The sequence below is a fragment of the Eretmochelys imbricata genome, chromosome 9, assembly GCF_965152235.1.
Source record: "Eretmochelys imbricata isolate rEreImb1 chromosome 9, rEreImb1.hap1, whole genome shotgun sequence".
In the NCBI taxonomy this organism is placed as follows: Eukaryota; Metazoa; Chordata; order Testudines; family Cheloniidae; genus Eretmochelys; species Eretmochelys imbricata.
In genome coordinates, this window is record NC_135580.1 from 35,745,353 (window position 1) to 35,763,972 (window position 18,620).

Below are 18,620 nucleotides of genomic sequence, written 5' to 3' on the forward strand. Positions count from 1 at the left end.
TGTTTCCTGTCCTTTCAGACTCCCAACAGCCAGTGCTTCCAATTCTAATAATTACAAGCAACATCTAAACACCACACCACTCCTAAGATCTAATCCTGCAAACCCTTACTCACCAGAGTAATAAATAGATACATTTAAAAAAATCCTAATAAATAAAAAAAATAGCTAAATACTTTGCCAGGTATACTTTGCCAATTTACACTGATGAGGGGTATGCAGGATTGGATCTATAAAGAAGACATTTTTTTCCCTACCAGAAGAAATATTCTGCAGAATGTAGTGCAGAGTAACTACAGAAATCTATAATGGAAAAAGTGAGTGAAAGATTGCTGCAAACCTTTTGTCATCTTGGCAAAGTTTGTACAGTTCTACAGTTCTACTGAGTCCTTGTTGTCAGAGCAACAAGCAAGACTTCTCGTCTCTGGGAAGCAAGACTGCTTTTATCATGCGCTGAAGTAGTGTTTTAAGTGAGAAGAGATATCATACTTCTATTGTTATGACAGTATGTAGACACCAATGTCTGCTACCATTCACTCAAAAACATCTCTTCTGCAGAAATGGTTTATTGTTTATCAGTTTCGGTATGAGACACCATCCACAGTCTTTACTCTTGTAGAAGATTGTTACTGAGATTACTGAACTATTTATGTCAATTGTTATGAAAGTGGATATTTCTGGAAAACAAACAGGCCACGAAACTTCTTTTTTAGTGATCTGTCACATTTAAAAAAAGTAACACTGCATTGATTATTCATAGTGTTATACATGTGCCAGCTATATTCAGCTTAGATAGACATTTTACAAAATATAGGCAGTTTTTTTTTTATTTCAATGGATTATATCAAGTCACTATATATATTATATATATATAAATGTATATAATAGTTAATGTGATTAATAACACTGATGAATACTAATATTGACTTCTGAAATCTATAGTGAGTTTTGGACTGATTTACATGTAAGCGTAAAAGAGTGGACCTCTTGTTTTCATCTGTTGTGTATATCAATATGACAGTTTTGTTTATGCTACAGCATGTTCTACTCATTATCTTATGTGACATTTGAATTTATTATTGTCCCTCTATGAAGTGAAATCTGGAGGATTATTAGCCACAGTGTCCCTCAAAATTATGTGTAATTTACAAATTTTGTTCAAATATTTGAATGGTACAATTTTATTCTTGATCATTAGCTACTAAGGACCTAATTCTGTCTAAATAGAGAAAACAGCTATAGGGAATATAAAGCCTGAACCTGAAAGGTGCTAATGGACAGATTTTAAAAGATATTTGGGTGCCCAAAGATGCAGATAAGTGCCTAATGGGATTTTCCAAAGCATCTAGGTACCTAATTCCCATTGATTTCAATAAGAATTTAGCACAATAGATGAAAAGCTGATTTCAGTGGAAGTTAATCACCTATATGCATCTTTTGGCAACTAAATACCTTTAAAAAGCTGGCACTAAGTGCCCTCAACTTCCAATTTCTTTAGCTCAGCTCCTTGCAGGATTGGGCCCTATATTTGTAATGGTATCATGAGATTTCTTTCCTTGCTCTGCTTGTGAAACAAACTCCCACATACCTGAGCTGTTGTTTCCTGCCAACATTGTTGGACTAACAGAGGATCTTCCCAGTCTACTGGACACAACTGGTGGTCCTGGTGTTCCATCCCATTCCTGAGCTTTTATTGGCTCCCTGGAGGAAGTTGTCCCATGGTGACCTCCTCTCTCTTTGTTTTCCAACTTTGGTAGTGGTTCAGTACTGTGGCTCCTGATCTTCAACTCGTCTAGTGGTTCTACAAAATATACAAAGTCCACATTCCATTATCTAGTGCATTTTAATTAAATTCATACCATGGTATTCTTTAACAGACTAGTATAAAAAGCGATCATCCTTAATTATCCCTCTGGTTGAGTTATGACCACCACAATCAGAGAAATGGGTAAAACTGGCAGTTTTTAATTCACTTGTTTTTGTTGAACTACAATATTTTATGAAAATACTTATTGTGCAAAAAATTATGCCCCAATCAAAGCTCTTTAAATTATATTTTTAAAACTAACATTTAGGAAATTACCTTGAATTCTTTATGGCTGTCTCGTCCCTGCAAACTGGTCCTTCTAGAACTCTCTCTCTCTTTCTATGCAAGTTGTTTCCTAAGGTTTTGTATTGTTCAGCTGATGGGCTTGTGATTCCCAGGAGCATTAATGGAAGCTACATACAATCTCTCGTGCCTGACTAATTTAAGTATTTCTAGTATGCCAGTAGCATAATCTATGGGATAAATTCTGCTTATACAACTCACTTGAATAATCCCTCTGACGTCAAATTAGTGGCTGCTCCATTTGCAAGCACAAGAGTTGTTGTGGAGCGGAGAAGGCAGACAAATGGGAGAGCAGGTGTCCCCAGTGATGCCAGGGTTTTAGCAGCTTTTTCCATCCCTGGTAACTATCTATTCTGTCCAGAGCCCCTTCTTGCTCCTCCCCCATTTCTTCTATGACGGGCCCATCAACAGGGTGGGGCATCGTATTTCAAAACTAACTCACCTTCAATGGAATTAACAGATAGTTTCCATTTCTATTTTCTATGGTCTATGAATGAATTGTATCAAAAACATAAACAGGGGAAGCATTTAAAAGAGACTTAAAACACAACAGTTAATTACTATTTGATCCACTTATGCAAAGCCTGCTGATCTATTTTTTTTCTTATTTGATGAAAAATTCCCTCTGGAATTTTATGCTTCAGATTTATGGCCAAAGGTATTCTTATGGCATATTCCTGATTTATAAACATTCGGGATTATAATGGAAATGCTGGCCCTTCTGAACTTCAGCATCGCTGTGTGGAGCACTATAGGGTAAATACAGTTTTAACTATCTATATAGTTTGGAGGAGAAGAGAGAGACAGAGATGTACACAATGCCTACACACAACTATACACAAAATTGTTTATTGTACCTTGAACAAAGATACCCGGTTAGATTTTGGGTCCCTTAATATTTTAATCTGTTGATGAACTTGTTTATGAGAAAAATAACATTTTCTTTGTAAAATCCCTCAAGAAAACATTAATGAGAAGACAAATTTATCATTTCTAATGAGCAGGTATGCTGTACGTTATGGAATCATTAAGATACTATATGAATTACTGTTGGTTTATAAGCTTGCTACTGAAAAGAGAAGGAAGTATAAGGATTTTAACAATGTTTCTGACAGGAACATTTTTTCATCCCCAAGCGTTAAGGTCTTAGGACACAGTAACAAAAAAGCAATAGAATATCACAAAACAATTCCAAGCTGACGATTCACATAAAGAATATTTAGAGAAATCACAAAAGCACTATAATCTCAAAATCTAACAACTATTTACTGCCCTTCCTTGAACTTTTGGACCGCCTACTTTAATAGAGAAATATCATAAGCGGGAAGGCCCCTGCTTTGTAACCCAAAAGGCTACATAGGGAGAGCACTGAAGAATAGTTTGCATCCATATTACATGACACAGGCTTTTCAGGGACTTTCAGCATGGAATGTCTGCCACCAAGCCTTGTTTATGCATTCTTAGAGAGGCAGGGTAGTGCAAGGAGCTATGTAGAGAAATATAATGACATAGGGATTTATTCATTTAACATTTACACATAATTATAGCAGAAATATATCTATAAACTAATAACATGTGATTCCTGTAAATGCCATGTTACTGGGAAAGTGGAAGAGGAGAACAAATATCAGAAATTCGATGGAAATATAAACCAAAGACACTGAATAAGGGTCGAGTCCTGGGAGGAGCTGACTGCCTTCTTCAAAGTTCTGAGTGCCTATTTTCCAGTAAAACCAACAGAAATTGAGAGGGGCACATGTAATCTCATAGATTCAGGTCCTAACTAATAGTAAATGCGCACACTGAAGTTATGGAAAGAACGTATGTAACTTTACCCAAACTCCTTCATCTTATTGCAGCATTCAAAAGAACTAATTCACCATATCTTTCAATAGCTACTGTAAATGCTTTGATTATTTTAGTGAGAGCCTTTTATATTTGTGACTTCTTACTGCTGATTGAATACAACCACTTGAAATTTCACACACTGACAAAGTCATCCCTTAGTTACAGAAGAAGCACTCCAGTTGCATGTGGAACAATGGGGATCAAAAACACTTCAGTTCACTTTACAGAGCAGCATTTGTACTTATTACTTGATGCAAATGATTTTTCTGAATGTCACCTCTTATTTCTATTAGCTGAATCAAATGGCAGCAATTTTCTGCAAACAAACTGAGCTGTGGAAATAGTCAAAGGCAATTTAAAACAGACTGATTAAGCAATGAGACCCAACAGGCAATCAATTTTGCATGATGTTATAAAGTACTCTGGCAAAAGAGTGAAAAGAGGTGCAATCCAATGCAATGCTCTGATCCTGCAAACTTGCTACTGTGCATAATACTAAAAACCATGAGCAGCCTTAGTGAAATCACTTGCTTCAGTGGCACCACATCTGGTCATAAACATTATAGATAGCAGTGTTTTCAGAGTCAGGCTCTTTCTGTTAATTTGGAGAGACGGCGTAAACGTTCATTCACTTCAATAGGAGCTATAGTAGTTTCTACCAGCTAAAATCTGCCCTGGAATGTCTTAGGGCTGAACAGTCCTAAAGTTGATCTGCATTAGTTAGTCTTTGTTAGTCAGCACTAAGGAAAAGTGTTTTATATATTTGGAATACTATGAGGAGGAAAATAGGACCGTCTCCTCAGCTGGTATTAAACAGTGTAGCTGCTCTGGAATTGGTGGAGCTATGTCAATTTACCCCAGCTGAAGATCTGGTCTCAGTTTATTTCGTAAGATTTTGTAGAAAATCAGTTTTCACTTGTCAGCCTAGATTTCATATATTTCCACTCCCCATCCTTTCCTGGGGAGCTTCAGCTCTGAGGTTATCTAAAAATTAATAAATCCTAAAAATGAAAAGCAGATTGGATCAGACTATAATCTCATGCAGCCCATTATAGGCCCCAAACATTGTTATTGGATGATACTTATCAGTAACACTGATGCACAGTCAGAAAAACAATATGCTGATATTTTCCATGGCCTTCTGGAATATTTGATTTCACCTGGTTTTGTAATATGTCAAGAACAATAAAGTACATGGCAAAATTAATTTTCAGTCACCTCATCTTGAAGATGGCCCTACTTTACTTAAATGACAAGAGGGAATAATTTCAGCTTCAAAATTTTACTTATATATTATTAATAATATATATATTTACTGCAAATTTAAGACCAAAGGAATTCTTATGTCATATTCTGATTTATAATCATACAGGATTATAATGGATATATATATTATTCCCTCAAATCCCATGTTTTTGTAAATTCACCATAATACTTCCTGTTACATGTGAAGAATGACTAATTTTAACTGGCCCAATGAAGGTTTGAGAGGGGCAGAATGCTCCCCTCCCAGGCCATGGAATATAACTGGAACCATTCTGTGGTCACTATGACAGCTCTACAGTTATCATGAGACGGCTGTCTCATGCCGTCTACCATTCTACACTACTCTACGCTACTGCAAATGGAACTCCATGGACCACAGCTCAGTGGCCCTTACACTAGTTAAAAACGTACTCATTGTTTTATATAAACGCCTCAGGCACTGATCCTGCAATGTATACTGTGTGAGAAGAAAGCTGCACACATGTGGAGCCATGGTGAAGTACCCATATTGAGATAACCTTATTATTTATCTAAGGCAAAACAAAAGGTACCCATATTGAGATAACCTTATTATTTATCTAAGGCAAAAATGCTTTTATGGGTGGTTGATAATTTTAGCTGGGACAAGCCAAGACTTAAAGGAATAGTTGTGCCATCCTGCAAAAGCTGTGGAAGGACTTCAGTGCTTAGTGTACCCATATTGACAGTAGGTAAGATATACTCTACAGAGGGCTCATCACTTATTATTTAAATGACACAAAATAATGCAAATTGGATTTAAGATATACTATGCTGTTATTATCTCATTCAGATGGCTGGAGGTAGCAAAAGCCATAAAAGCTCTGTGTTAATGAGTTCCTTGAATCACATGTCTAAAGGTAAATCTTTTCACAGTCAAACGCTGAATTTTGAAAACTGAACATCATTATGGAAAGTGTCTTTATTGGTCTATAATTCTTAACCCAAAATAGTACATAAAATGTAAATTTCAATAAATCATTTGTTGCTTTAAATATTTATGATACCCCTTCAGTGAGATTCCCATACCGGCGTTCAAATGCTTGAAGCACTTCCACATATCACTGTATTTCAATATTAAGAGTCGGTCACTTTCCACATTTATTTCACCTAAATCCCAGGCCTTCTCATTTGATGAGAAAGATGGCAGCTAAAATCTCTTAGGCAGTACACATTTTCTAAATAATTGACATGTATGGTTTGAACATTATAAAAGATCTCTTAATGGGTGCATAGTTTTGATGTGATTTGTGGTTCTGAGGACTTGTAAGCTCTAAACAACCTGAGAAACACAGCTAATCAGCCACTGTTTAGACCAAACTAATTTGACAATTGGAGCTAGGGAACACATTTTACCTAAAAAGCTATCACTGCAACAAATATACTCTATGTGGGCAGCCTGCCACAAGCTGCTTAAGCACATATTAATTCTAGGACATGATGGCTTCTTCTTGTAATGCTATCTAACAAATAGCAGAATCATTTTTAAGGAGACAAACAAGCAATAGTGTGAAGGAACTACACATGAGGGTTGCTCTGCTAACCTTCTCTCTGTAATCTGTAATTAATAAAGTAATAATCCATGTTTTATTCATTCTTTCTTTTTTCTGTCTTTTATAAATCTAAAATATAAAAAAAAAACATTTAAAGCATACAACTCTGTTAATCCGGGGAATAATTTTTTCTACTCACGGTACCTAAAGAAACATATGTGCATAAGTCTTTGCAAGATTGGGATATTGATGTGGAAACCAGGTAAATCACTTGGAGATGGATTTTAAAAGCTCTTAACACTGGCTTTACTTTCCTTCCATTGAAGTCAAGGGGAGCTTTACTATTGACTCCAGAGTGAGTACAGTTAGGCCAATGCCAAGCTCTTTTCAAAATCCTACCTCTAACCTTTGTGCCTCAATTTATTTATCTGTAAATTGGGGATAAAATTTTACTCATCTTTATAAGGTACTTTAAAATCTTGGAATGAATGCTTCTTCATAATGTCAAAGTATTATACTTCCTTCTTGATGTGCACTTATTTGTCTGATCTGCGCAGACCATCGTGTACAAATATATATTCAAAAACACCACAGAGAAAATAAACTGGGTATAAATTCTGCAAAAGGAAAGATTCAATGCTTTAAGAAATTATATTTATAACAAACAATTATGAATATATTACAGTGCCAACGAAAGCCTTTTTCTGATCTTTATTAAGCTTGTGGCTTGTCTAGTCTGTCTTTATCTGGTTGCTAATTAAGCAGAAGTTTGCTTTTCATATCAATTTTTAATACTCATTTCTTACAGTTAAGTGAGAATTGGAGCAGCTCAATTCAAAGCAGTTCTGACCTAGTTCCATGCAAAATCAATAGAGTGCCTGAAAAAGAGTCTCAGAAACCACCCAACATTCAAGGAGACAAGACTGAAATGCATCTAATGATTAATTCAACATAGGCGCCCATGGAATGGAGCGTAGCAGAGCTAGTAGGGAGGCACCCCCCACCGCCACCCCAGCAGCCTTTAGGTTTATGTGTGGTGCTTTTTTAACTGAAGGTGGTACCACCAGTGACCCATGGCTCTGCCACTGTTCAAATTCTGGCTCCGCTTCTGGAATGTGAGTTTTTACTCACATCTAAATACAGTGGATATGTACTCTGCCTGCTAACAGATGGAATAGGGAAGGGGCAGACAGACCTTGGAAGCTTAGAATTGGAGGCTACCTGTTATTTGGCTGATTTTCTGTAGCTAGGCCTCAAGGCCACAAGTGGGGAATTCTGGGGGATGTAGGAGAGTAAAGGAGGGCACTGGCAGGGGCGAATTTATACAAAACACAATCAAAAGTAGAAATAGGATGATAATTCCATGAAAACAAAGGGTTAATAAAAATAAAGCATTAGGGTCATTCCAAAATAGAAATTAGGGAAGAATTAAAGCTGAAACATAAAAAAAGAAGACAGGGAAGGACAATAATAGAAATAGTCAGAAAACAGGTAACATTTTTCAAAAGTAGAAAAATAGATACATTTAAAAAAATAGGTAATGGCTTTCAAATAGAAAAATAGGGCCAGATGCTGACAGCTTGGCTCCTATTGGGTAAGCACCTTATTTCATAACTGCAAAAGCTTCAGAGTAGTGCCAATGACTTTAGTGGGACTATTTGTGGAGTAAGATACTCTTCGGTGGGAATAAGTATATCACATCTGGCCCACAGAAATGGAAAAAGACATGGGTTACAATAAATAATAAGGTTTAAAATTTAATATAAACTAAAACTAGCAAATGTAAAGACCTAACTAATAAGACATGCATCTAACCTCATTAAACATTTTTCTTGGTTACTGTCTGTCTATTTTTATCATTTCTTTGACTTATCTTTTTTGGATCCCATCCTGCATGTGTTAAACTTTGCTAGCATGAGTAGTCGTACTGAAATCAAGTTGAGCACATGTGTCTTTTCAGGATTGAAGTGTTAGCATGTAAACACTTTGGGGCAGGTACTGTGTCTTCTTCTCTCTATAGATGATCTGGTCATCTCTTCTGGCCTTAAACTCTATGACTCTTATAGTAACCTAGCATAAGAAAGTAGGGATTGGTCTCTTTATACTGTAACAATATAAATAATAGTAACTGTGAACTCATCAATGAGTGGTGCTGTTGGGGCTGAAATAATGCACATTCTACTGTGAGAAAGAACTGTTGGAAATTACTGTGAATATATTGTGGTTTATACTGTTCTGAAAATAAATGGTTGGTTGTGAGATGTTAACATAGATACATATATTATTCTGGGGCTCAGAGACTGTTTTGCCACTTAGGAATATCAAACCACATGCTTCAGGTCTTAAGCCAGCCTCTAACTATTTGAGACCTAATGTGGAGGGCAGATGATTCCACCACTGCCTACTGCAAGATTTCCTTCCTATGAAGCATCTTGTAATGGCCCCAGTCATAGAAAGGATACTGGACCACAGGTGCAATCCAGTCTGGTAACAACTATGTTCCTACATCCTCAGCGTGAAGGATTTTTTCCAACAACTTGCTGCTTGAATGAATAATTGGTATTAACGTTCACTTTGAATAAAAGAACTTGGTTAGTGTCTACACTCATTCAACAATTCCTTTTGCTCCAAACACTGTTCATCACCGTTGGATGGATTCCTGGTAAGCACAGGGTCCATTCCAATCAATGACCTCCTGAGGTCCCTTCCAACTCTGATATTCTATGAATCTATGAATGAAATAATAAGTCTTGAACAAACATTTTCTACTTTTATTTTTAAAAATCTCCACTCAAAAACAACTGAAAATGTTTTGACGGCAGAAGTGAAAAAGCAGGACATTTCAGATATCCTGGGACAGCACAAGAGAAAGTGGTGCTGACTTGGTGAAGCTGAATTATAGGGTCACTTTAACAAAAAGGTGAGTGCACAGACTTCATGGGTACAAGTTTACAGCCTCACTTGCAAATGCAGTCTCTTTCAATAGAAACTAATGGAGCTGTTGAATATTTTTAGTTGAATAGTTTTTCAACAAAATAGAACTTTTTGAATTATACCAACATTTTACATGAATAATTTACTGTTGAAATTTTCCATTTTTTTGGTCAAAACAACATTTTTATTTTCATTTAGTTATAATTAAACATTTTGTTTATATTGAAATTGAAACAAACTCATGTTTCTGTTCTAATTTAATTTTTTTTTCATCTTTTATATTTTTCCTTTTTTCTCTCCCCCGCCCCCACTTTACCAGTGGGGAAAGGGTGAAAAGAGAAGAGGTGAATAAATATCAAATATATGAAAAAAAAACAAATTTTAAATTTTGATTTCAATCAAATAAAATCTGAACACTTTTTAAAAATTTCATTTAGATGATAAATGAAAAAATCTATGAAAATTTTCAACTGAAACTAACATTGATTTTATTCAAAGTTTTTCCTGGAAAATAATTGCAATTTTTCTAACCACTTTGAGTATACCACGTTTATTAATGCTAGTTTTTGTTTGATGGTTTAATTTTTCAACCAATGAGAGCACCTCCTTTTCATTACTAACAGAAATGTTCTGTTTGTATTTTGTTCCTTATACCACAGTTCAGTGGTTGAAGCACATGACTAAGGAGTAAGGAAATCTGGCACCAATTTGCATCCTGATCCTTCCAAGCTTAACATATGTGCTTAATTTTAGGCAATGTGAAAATGTTTGTGAGGTCATGTCCAAGTTAATTGCAGACCAAAGAGTAACACCCAGATTTACTGACTCCCAGTCACAAACTAACACCTACATTATGCTGCCTTTCTTATGTCCCTTTATCTTGAGTTAATACATTTCAGTGCCACAGTAGATTCACATTTCCAAAACAAGTTGTTTTTTTAAATTATGGATGTAAATCACACATCAGAATAAGGTTTACCCGTGTCTGTCTGGTTCAAACAATGAGGCTTTTTTCTTTCAGCTGAAGTTAGATGATCAATAGCTCTCCTATTCCCACTTAATGCATGATTGGATGTTAATTGCATGTTAATTTTTGTACCAAATAATTATTATGGATGGATGAATCCACTCATTACTAAAAGCAGCTTGGCCCTTTGTACAAAATTAAAGCCCAGTTGAACTTGACCCTTTCTTGTTTATTACAGTAATAATTATTATTATTATTTCTCTGTGTTCCTGTATTTCTATTTCCAGCCTCAGCTGAACCCAGGAAGTTCTGGAAATCCCACAAGTTTTCCAGCTCAATATCCAGATCAAGGTGAGCTGGATAAACCAAATAAAATATCTCTGAACATTTGAGGTTTGCCCATCCATGATAGGCCCATGTCATTGGTTGTGTTGAGGTAAGATGTTCCTGGCAGGTTTTTTATGGAGAGATTGTGGGTAGCTAAGGGGACACAATGGGCCAAAAGTTATGTGTAATGTTCCAGCTAGTCACATTTACTAATTCTCCCTATCCCCCATATTAGTATCTATAGTCTGAGTATACGAGTATGCTGAGTCAGAGAGGCTTTTTGTATGGAACAAATTTTTCACACAAGAAGTAAAGCCCTTTTACTCCATTGCCAAAATGTAGGCCTAATCCAAAACCCACTGAAGTGAGAGTCTTTCCTCTGACTTCCCTGGCCTTTGGAGCAGTCCTTTAATGACTGCACTTAAGGACTGGGATCACGCTGCTGGGCTCAAATCAGAAGTTCTAGAAAGTCGAGATACTTCAAAGCTCATGTATAAGCAACTTAGTCAACCCAATAAATTGTTATTCTTTATTATGTAGATTGGTATGGAAAAGACATTTTAAGAAACATTAAGAAGGGCAATAGTAGCTACAAGTGTTGCAAGGATTTCAGAAATTAAGGCAGGAACTTATTTCTTTTCTTTGTTCTTTTCACCCCCATGCACAGTTCCCACCATCTTCTCTCTTACAATAACACAGATTCTACAGCTAACGTGTTTTACTGTAAGATGTCCAGATAATGCATTTAATTAACCTCAGTCTCTTGTCAAGAAGCAGTGACAGTGGCTCAGGAGATCCTGGGAGTACCATTCAGATCATGAGCAAGGGTTGGAAAGGTCTTCTTTTAACGATGACTTTCTGTAGCTCTGATGTACACATTCTAATTTTGAAAATGGAAAGCAGACATTTGCTAGCAAAATTAAGTTTTGCTTATGGTAAAATTGGGGAAATTGTTTCAGCTTGGTTGCCTTTGGAAATGCAAAAATGATCATTCTACTTTCTATATTGTACAATTGCTATGCTTTTTTTACCTCTCTTCACTACAATTTGTTTTAAACAAGCTAATTTTGACTGTATTCTGAATAGACACACACATATATACTAGTCCCTACAATGGACTGTATCTGATCTGTGAAAATCTGTGTTATAAACATGCTGGTCCTAAAGAACATTTTCTATTATATAGAAAATATGGAGGGTCTGTACTTTGAATTTTGGGGGTCTTGAAACTACAGAAGCACTTGAATTCTATCCCAGCTTACAAGTATGAAACTCAAAGTACGCACAGTTTTGTGTACAGGCACAGCTGTGAAGTCCTAAAAGAAGCATATTAACACTCTCAGAGGAGAGGATTCCCTGATCAGCCTGCCAGAGGGACTGCCCACACTGTCACATACCCAGAGGAAGGTACAAAGGAAGGTCAGACTCTGAAAGAGAGAGGCTGCATCTACACTGTGAGCTAGGGGCATGATTCTCCTGCTCTAGTACCCATAGTCACGCTGAGAGCTAGCATGAGTATAAATAGTAGCAGAGCCGCGGTAGCACAGGGAATGACAGAATAGGCACCGCTGAGCTGTGCCAAATACAAACCTGCCTCAAAATGGTGGGTGTGGACTCAGCGTAGCTCATCCGTGCCTCTGCCGCCACAACCCTGCTATCAGGGCTACGCTACTAATACTCATACTAGCTTGATGAGAGCTCGCATGCACACGTGTACGTAAGCATGGACTGAATGAGCTCTCCCTTAACATCTGATCATGCACTGGGGAAAAGATTTCAGGAGCAGACCCTATTTGCATAGACACACCTATCCTGCCTAGGTGTTCGGCAGACAGACCTGCTTTGCCAAAGTGATCAATTTTGGCTAGTTTTGGTTAGTTTTGGTTTAAAATGCTAGTTATTACTTCATTATTATTTTTACTGAGGAATATATGAGTACCATATATTTATCTCTCCACTCTAAAGGACTCAGATAAATTTCAACAGATTGTATTTATGCAATTTGACTGAAAGTAATGCATGTTTGGATTTCTGGAAAACAGCACAAGGTTAAATGTTTTTACTTCTATTTTTATTATTTCTAGGCGCACATCAATCTGTTGTGCATTCTGCAGTTTACATATTTTAAAAAAAGCAGTATTTATAATATATTGCCAGTTTTGCTAGATGACTGTACAATTTTGAATATGGGCTTTTGTAATTACAAATGTCAGATTTGTGTCTAATAGCCAGATGCACAGCTGGTGTAAATTGACACTGCTCCATTGATTTCAACTGAGATATGCTAGATTACAACAATTGAGGATTTGGCCCTAGAGGTCTAATTTTCAGACATAATTTTTTGTGGCTTAGAAAGTTCTGTGGCACTCAAATGAGTGGCACTCAAAACTTGGAGCAAATAATTAAACTCCAGGTCTTCAAATGCAGCAAGTGTTGATTTGCTTATCAGTGGCGTATATTAAATACAAACCAGAGTAGGTGCCAGTAATTTAATTTATTTTTAAAAGATCCATTTCTTTAAACATGTTTAATATGGCCAAGAAAACCCATATCCTACCTATATATGTAATAAACAAAAAATAAAGCCTATTTCAACCTTGTGAAACCTTGACCAAAAAGTTGAAGACAGACTTTACTCAATTTCTTTTTTAACTATAGATTTTTAAGGGTTGTTTTTTTTTATTCCTAAAAAGAAATGTTGATTGAGGTCCATACACATCAGTCAGAAGCAGCAGCTGTTTATAAAAAAAAATCTGAGGAATTATTTATGAAATTATGTCTTCTTCAACGATTCTATATACTGTAGCAGTCCCAAGAGAATCTGATTTTTTCATGAGCCTAAATTGCTGAAGTAGAAGAGGAGACAATGTCATGGTCTCAGTTAACGAAACTATCGTGTCATTTCAAAATACGTTTTCTATTTTAATGTCTGTGTGTAACAAAGACATTCTTTCATTCAAATAATAAGCCACTAATTTTTCTGCTCCTCTCAAGCTCCACTGAAGGCCTCCCTTCTTGGCCCATTCTTGTCCAGGTTCTCCTCCATATTTATTGATAAATACATAAGCAGCTGAAATACCAGCTTTCCTCATTTTTTTTCTGTCCCGTTCTGCCATTTTGTTCTTTTTCCTTCCATTTAATTCCTTTTATAGAAATGAATGGAGTTACAATAGTGCAAAACGGAGGTCATTCAGTGGTCATACTACATGGAGTCTATCACCTCAGGGCCAGATTTTCAAAAGAGTCCAGCTTCCATCTCAGCCCCAGCCAGAGTGCTCAGCACCCGGCAACTCCCACTGTGACACCGATGGCCAGATTTTGGGAAGAGTTCAGTACCCAACATGCTGAAGCTGTTCTGAAAAGCTGGCCATGTGATTCTTGTGCCTAACTGGTAGCTGAAGGCTTATGAAAATCTGGGTCTGATGGCAGGTGCTGTGCTCTTTCAAAAGTGTGCCCTGTACTTACCAACAGACAAGAAGGCAAAGGCATGTCTAAGGAATTGAATACAAGGGTGGGGAGAAAAGAGCAAATGAAAATAAACATAAGCATTAAGGAAAGTGGGGTAGGGAGAATTAAGTACTCATACTCCAAGTACAGCAATTAACCTTGCCAGTTCCGATAACTTGTTAATGTTACCTAAAAATTGGCAGCATCCCTATAATATATAGTATATTGTTACCATCAGGAATTAAAGGGAAGTGCTGCAAAGAGCAGCACATTATTTGGTTATCCTGGGTTACTCAGTTATCTAATGCAATTGGCAAGAATTTAAGCATGACCACTGTATCCAGTTATGTTGACTGAGTCACTCAGTTTGCCCAGAGCATATGCAGTATCTGTCTTATCCACATCCTTAATGCAGACTGAATTAGAGAAATGAACAGCCCTCAGATTTTCTCATGCTGTTTTCTGTATACCTGTCTTTTATGTCATCATGTAGATATGTAGCCAACCATGATGATAACACAGAACCAAAGTGAGACGCGCATACACACACACACGCACAGTTAAAACGACAATAAAAAACTGGCAGTGGTTGGGTCATTACACATATTGAATCTATTTCCCTAAGTTAAGTATCCTCACACCTTCTCGTCAACTGTCTAAGTGGGCCATCTTGGTTATCACTACAAAAGTTTTTTTCTCCTGCTGATAATAGCGTATCTTAACTAATTAACCTCTCACAGTTTGTATGGTAACTTCCAACTTATCTGTATGTGTGTGTATATATATATATATATAAAATCTTCTTACTATATGTTCCATTCTATGCATCCGATGAAGTGGGCTGTAGCTCACAAAAGCTTATAATAAATTTGTTAGTCTCTAAGGTGCCACAAGTACTCTTGTTCTTTTTGCGGATACAGACTAACACAGCTGCTACTCTGAAACCTACAATACAGTTGTATCTATAATGCTCTTTTCCGACTCATTCATTTCAGCCCATTTGATTTAGCTGGGTGAAATGCTATTGAAAGCCACAATGAGGGCTAGCAATTTCTATTTGCAAATTATTTATTTCTATTTATTAATGGTCTTCTTTCCTACTGTAAATTTATAAGAGCTTCGTGTTTATATGCATGTTTTCAAGCTAATGGGAACTTGTTGTAGTTTATAGTAGTGACTGCTAAAAAGACTTGTGTGTTTGTGAATTTCTGCACATATTGTAAGATTCTTGTATGCAATGAATAATAGTTGTAATGCAACCCTCTCCACAGGGTCTTGCAGAGTCTGTGGCTTCTGCCCTTTGGAGCATTTCACTGTACAGTTGTGACAGGAAGGAAATGTGTGATGTACTATTTTCAGAAGGTTTGGAGGTTTAGTTACGCATCCGAAGATTTAGATAATTATACAGATTTTCTGATCCTTCTTGGTGTCTACTGAATTGTGGATTATAATTTCATTATAATCTTTCAAACAACATATATGGGGGGGGGGTGGCTAACCACCTTAAAAATGAACTTATTCAGATTCCAAGCTGCTGTCATCCACCCACAAAGATTTCAAATCTGCTACATGCCAAGGAATTAGTTCACAAAGTGATAGAGAGAAAGCTGAATTTTTCATCCTAGTGCTTTCCAAGGAGCTAGCATATGGATTTGGATCCCTGTCGGACAGAAGAGCATATGGGAAAAGAAAGTTTACAGAAATTAATCAGACCAAGCTAAATGCAAAATTCTCTTGTTAGATCTGTATGGCCGTCCAAGCTAAGTGTGGTAAACTCCTGCCATAGTCATTAGGAGTCCCCGTAGGTAGAAAGGGCAGGATATCAGAGTTTGTATGTCTGGTGGATTCAAAGTGAGAATTTGGCCCTAATGAATGTGGGTTCATACTCCATTCAAATCTGCACTTGTCCAGATTGCTCACTTTCCCAAAACATGGTTAAGTTCCAATTCACAGGCCTTCTGACTTTGGAGTTTTAGCCCAAAAGAGGAGTGTTAGCAGACTTTCTATTGCTATTGCACTATCTTCAGATGTATAATTAAGGTCTGTTTCAGGCACAGAGATTTGGGAACATAAATGATTTTTGACCTTAGGTTGACGTAATTCCTGCAGTTTTCTTTTATGGGTAGATACCAACCTCATTCTGCAGCCCTTCCAGATAAATGGATTGAATGGAGTGTTATGCATGCAGGATGACTGCAGAATTCAGTCCAAGCAAATAGCAGATACATACCTGCCAAAATGTTCAAACCTAGGTGCCTACACTTAGTCTCCCTGTTGAGGTATCTAAATAAAAACTCTGAAATGATTTTAAAAGGTGCTGAACTGGCGCTCCAGTTGGTTTCAGTGGAATGTTTGAGTTCGCAGCAGTTTTCAAATTCATCACATCTAATTAGGTGCCTAATTATAGCTTTAAAACCCTCTCTTTAGGTACCCAAGTTTGAAAATTTTGGCCACAATGTAGCTACTAACATAAAAATCCCAATGAATCGCCAAATTCATTCCTGGTATAAGCAGACAACTCCACTGGATTATGTTTTGCTCTTAAAATTAATAGAAACTGAGCATCCAAATCTCTTTAGAAATTTTGAAAATCCCACCGCAAATTTAAAAAAGTTACCCTTTAGCTAACTAAATTTATCCCTTAAGTAACTTATTTCTAAACCTAAAAACTAAATAGAGGGTATCTTAAATTGCTATAAATACTGATGGGTTTATACAGTTTAATTGTAAATATATAAATATAGATTATATATAAATATATTTGTCATAAAATCAGGAATAAAAATTATAATCCCAAATCAGAGATTTTACAGTAATTTAAACTGAAGGCCTTAATAAAATGTGAAGGCTTTAGCAGTTAGATTTAAAGGTGGCTAAGGGAGCAATTCAAAGATTTCAAATATCTTTTAAAAAAATAAAAGTACTACAGTTTTACAAAAGATTGATAAAAGACACATACTATATAGATTTTCTGTAGTAAAATCCACCATTTAAGCAGACGTCTCTATTTCTCAGACTAGTTTTGAACTATTTTGAAACCATTTTGAATCACATTGCTAAATATATTTTTTCTTATTCCTGCCAAGAGTTTCATGATTTTTAAATGTCTTTATACATACGCACACAGATACACACACGCGCACACACACGCGTGGTACTTTTGACGTTTGGGTTTTATCAGGGATGGAAGTGGATGCGTATGGTAATAAAGGGATGAACAGCTTTCATTGAGGACTTTGAGAAATGCTAAGCTGTACCCACTGCACTGTAAACTCAGGGTTCAAACTCAGACTTAAGCCTAACCCCCCGCCTTCCGTCTATGCACAAATTGCACTAAGCCAGGGCTCAGACACAGGGTCCCAAGGCTCCAAGGGAGTGGATGGTCCAAGCCTGAGTCTAGCTGGGACCCAGGATTCAAGCCCTATTGTTTTGCAGTGTAACTGCAGCCCCACTGGAAGCATGCTCTGCGAGTCTGTCAAAAGTACCCCACAATCCCCTGGGCTGACTTTCTTTGTCCTCTGGACAGGCAGTTTTGGTGAACAGTCAAGTTTTCCCACACTGCACCATGAACAAAGGGTTAGAGCGGCCACATTTGGGAAGGGCGCTAGAAAGTCCAGGATACGGGTGTTTGAATTTGGGCCTGCATAATGCATTGTAGATGCTGGAGCCCCAGATTTGGACCCAGGGTTCAACAATTCCTAACTTGGGGTTACAAATGAGTGTAGATGCTCAAGCCCTAGGTTAACAAACCCAGGGTCTGCCAACTCAAGTTCTATTAGCACTGGGCTGACATTGCACTCTGGACATATCCTAAGAGACCTGGGAGGCTAATGAGAGTCGGAGCTCATCAGCACTGCAGTGACCACTGCAGCCAACTATAGGACCACTCCAGCCAATTTTCAGTGAGCACTTTTATGCCTACAAAGGAGGCTCCTTCCTCTTCTAAAGCTAAAATAAAACCCAACAGTTCAGAAAGATAGCCTCTTCCCATTTCCCTAGGCAACACTACTATGATGCACAGCAGCCTCCCCTTTGGCTGATCTGCTGCAGTGGATCATGGGAGATGCAGTTTAGCTGGGGATTCCAGAGCATAGAGCAAAAGGGACCAGAAGCATCTAAACTACAGCCCTGCAGCACTTCAGGCAGACGCAGCTTAATATTGAGCCTACTTGAAATGAAATGAAATGAAATTTTTCAACATTTCCAAATTCAG

General features: G+C 37.1%; 1 protein-coding gene across 1 annotated transcript in view; it reads right to left on the reverse strand.

The window, feature by feature from the left end:
• NYAP2 (neuronal tyrosine-phosphorylated phosphoinositide-3-kinase adaptor 2) overlaps nt 1–18,620 on the reverse strand; it is a 171,934-nt gene that overhangs the window by 42,750 nt on the left and 110,564 nt on the right. Inside the window, exon 4 of the mRNA XM_077827222.1 lies at nt 1,586–1,798. Within this exon, the coding sequence (XP_077683348.1) occupies nt 1,586–1,798 (213 nt within the window). The remainder of the gene's footprint in view (nt 1–1,585; nt 1,799–18,620) is intronic.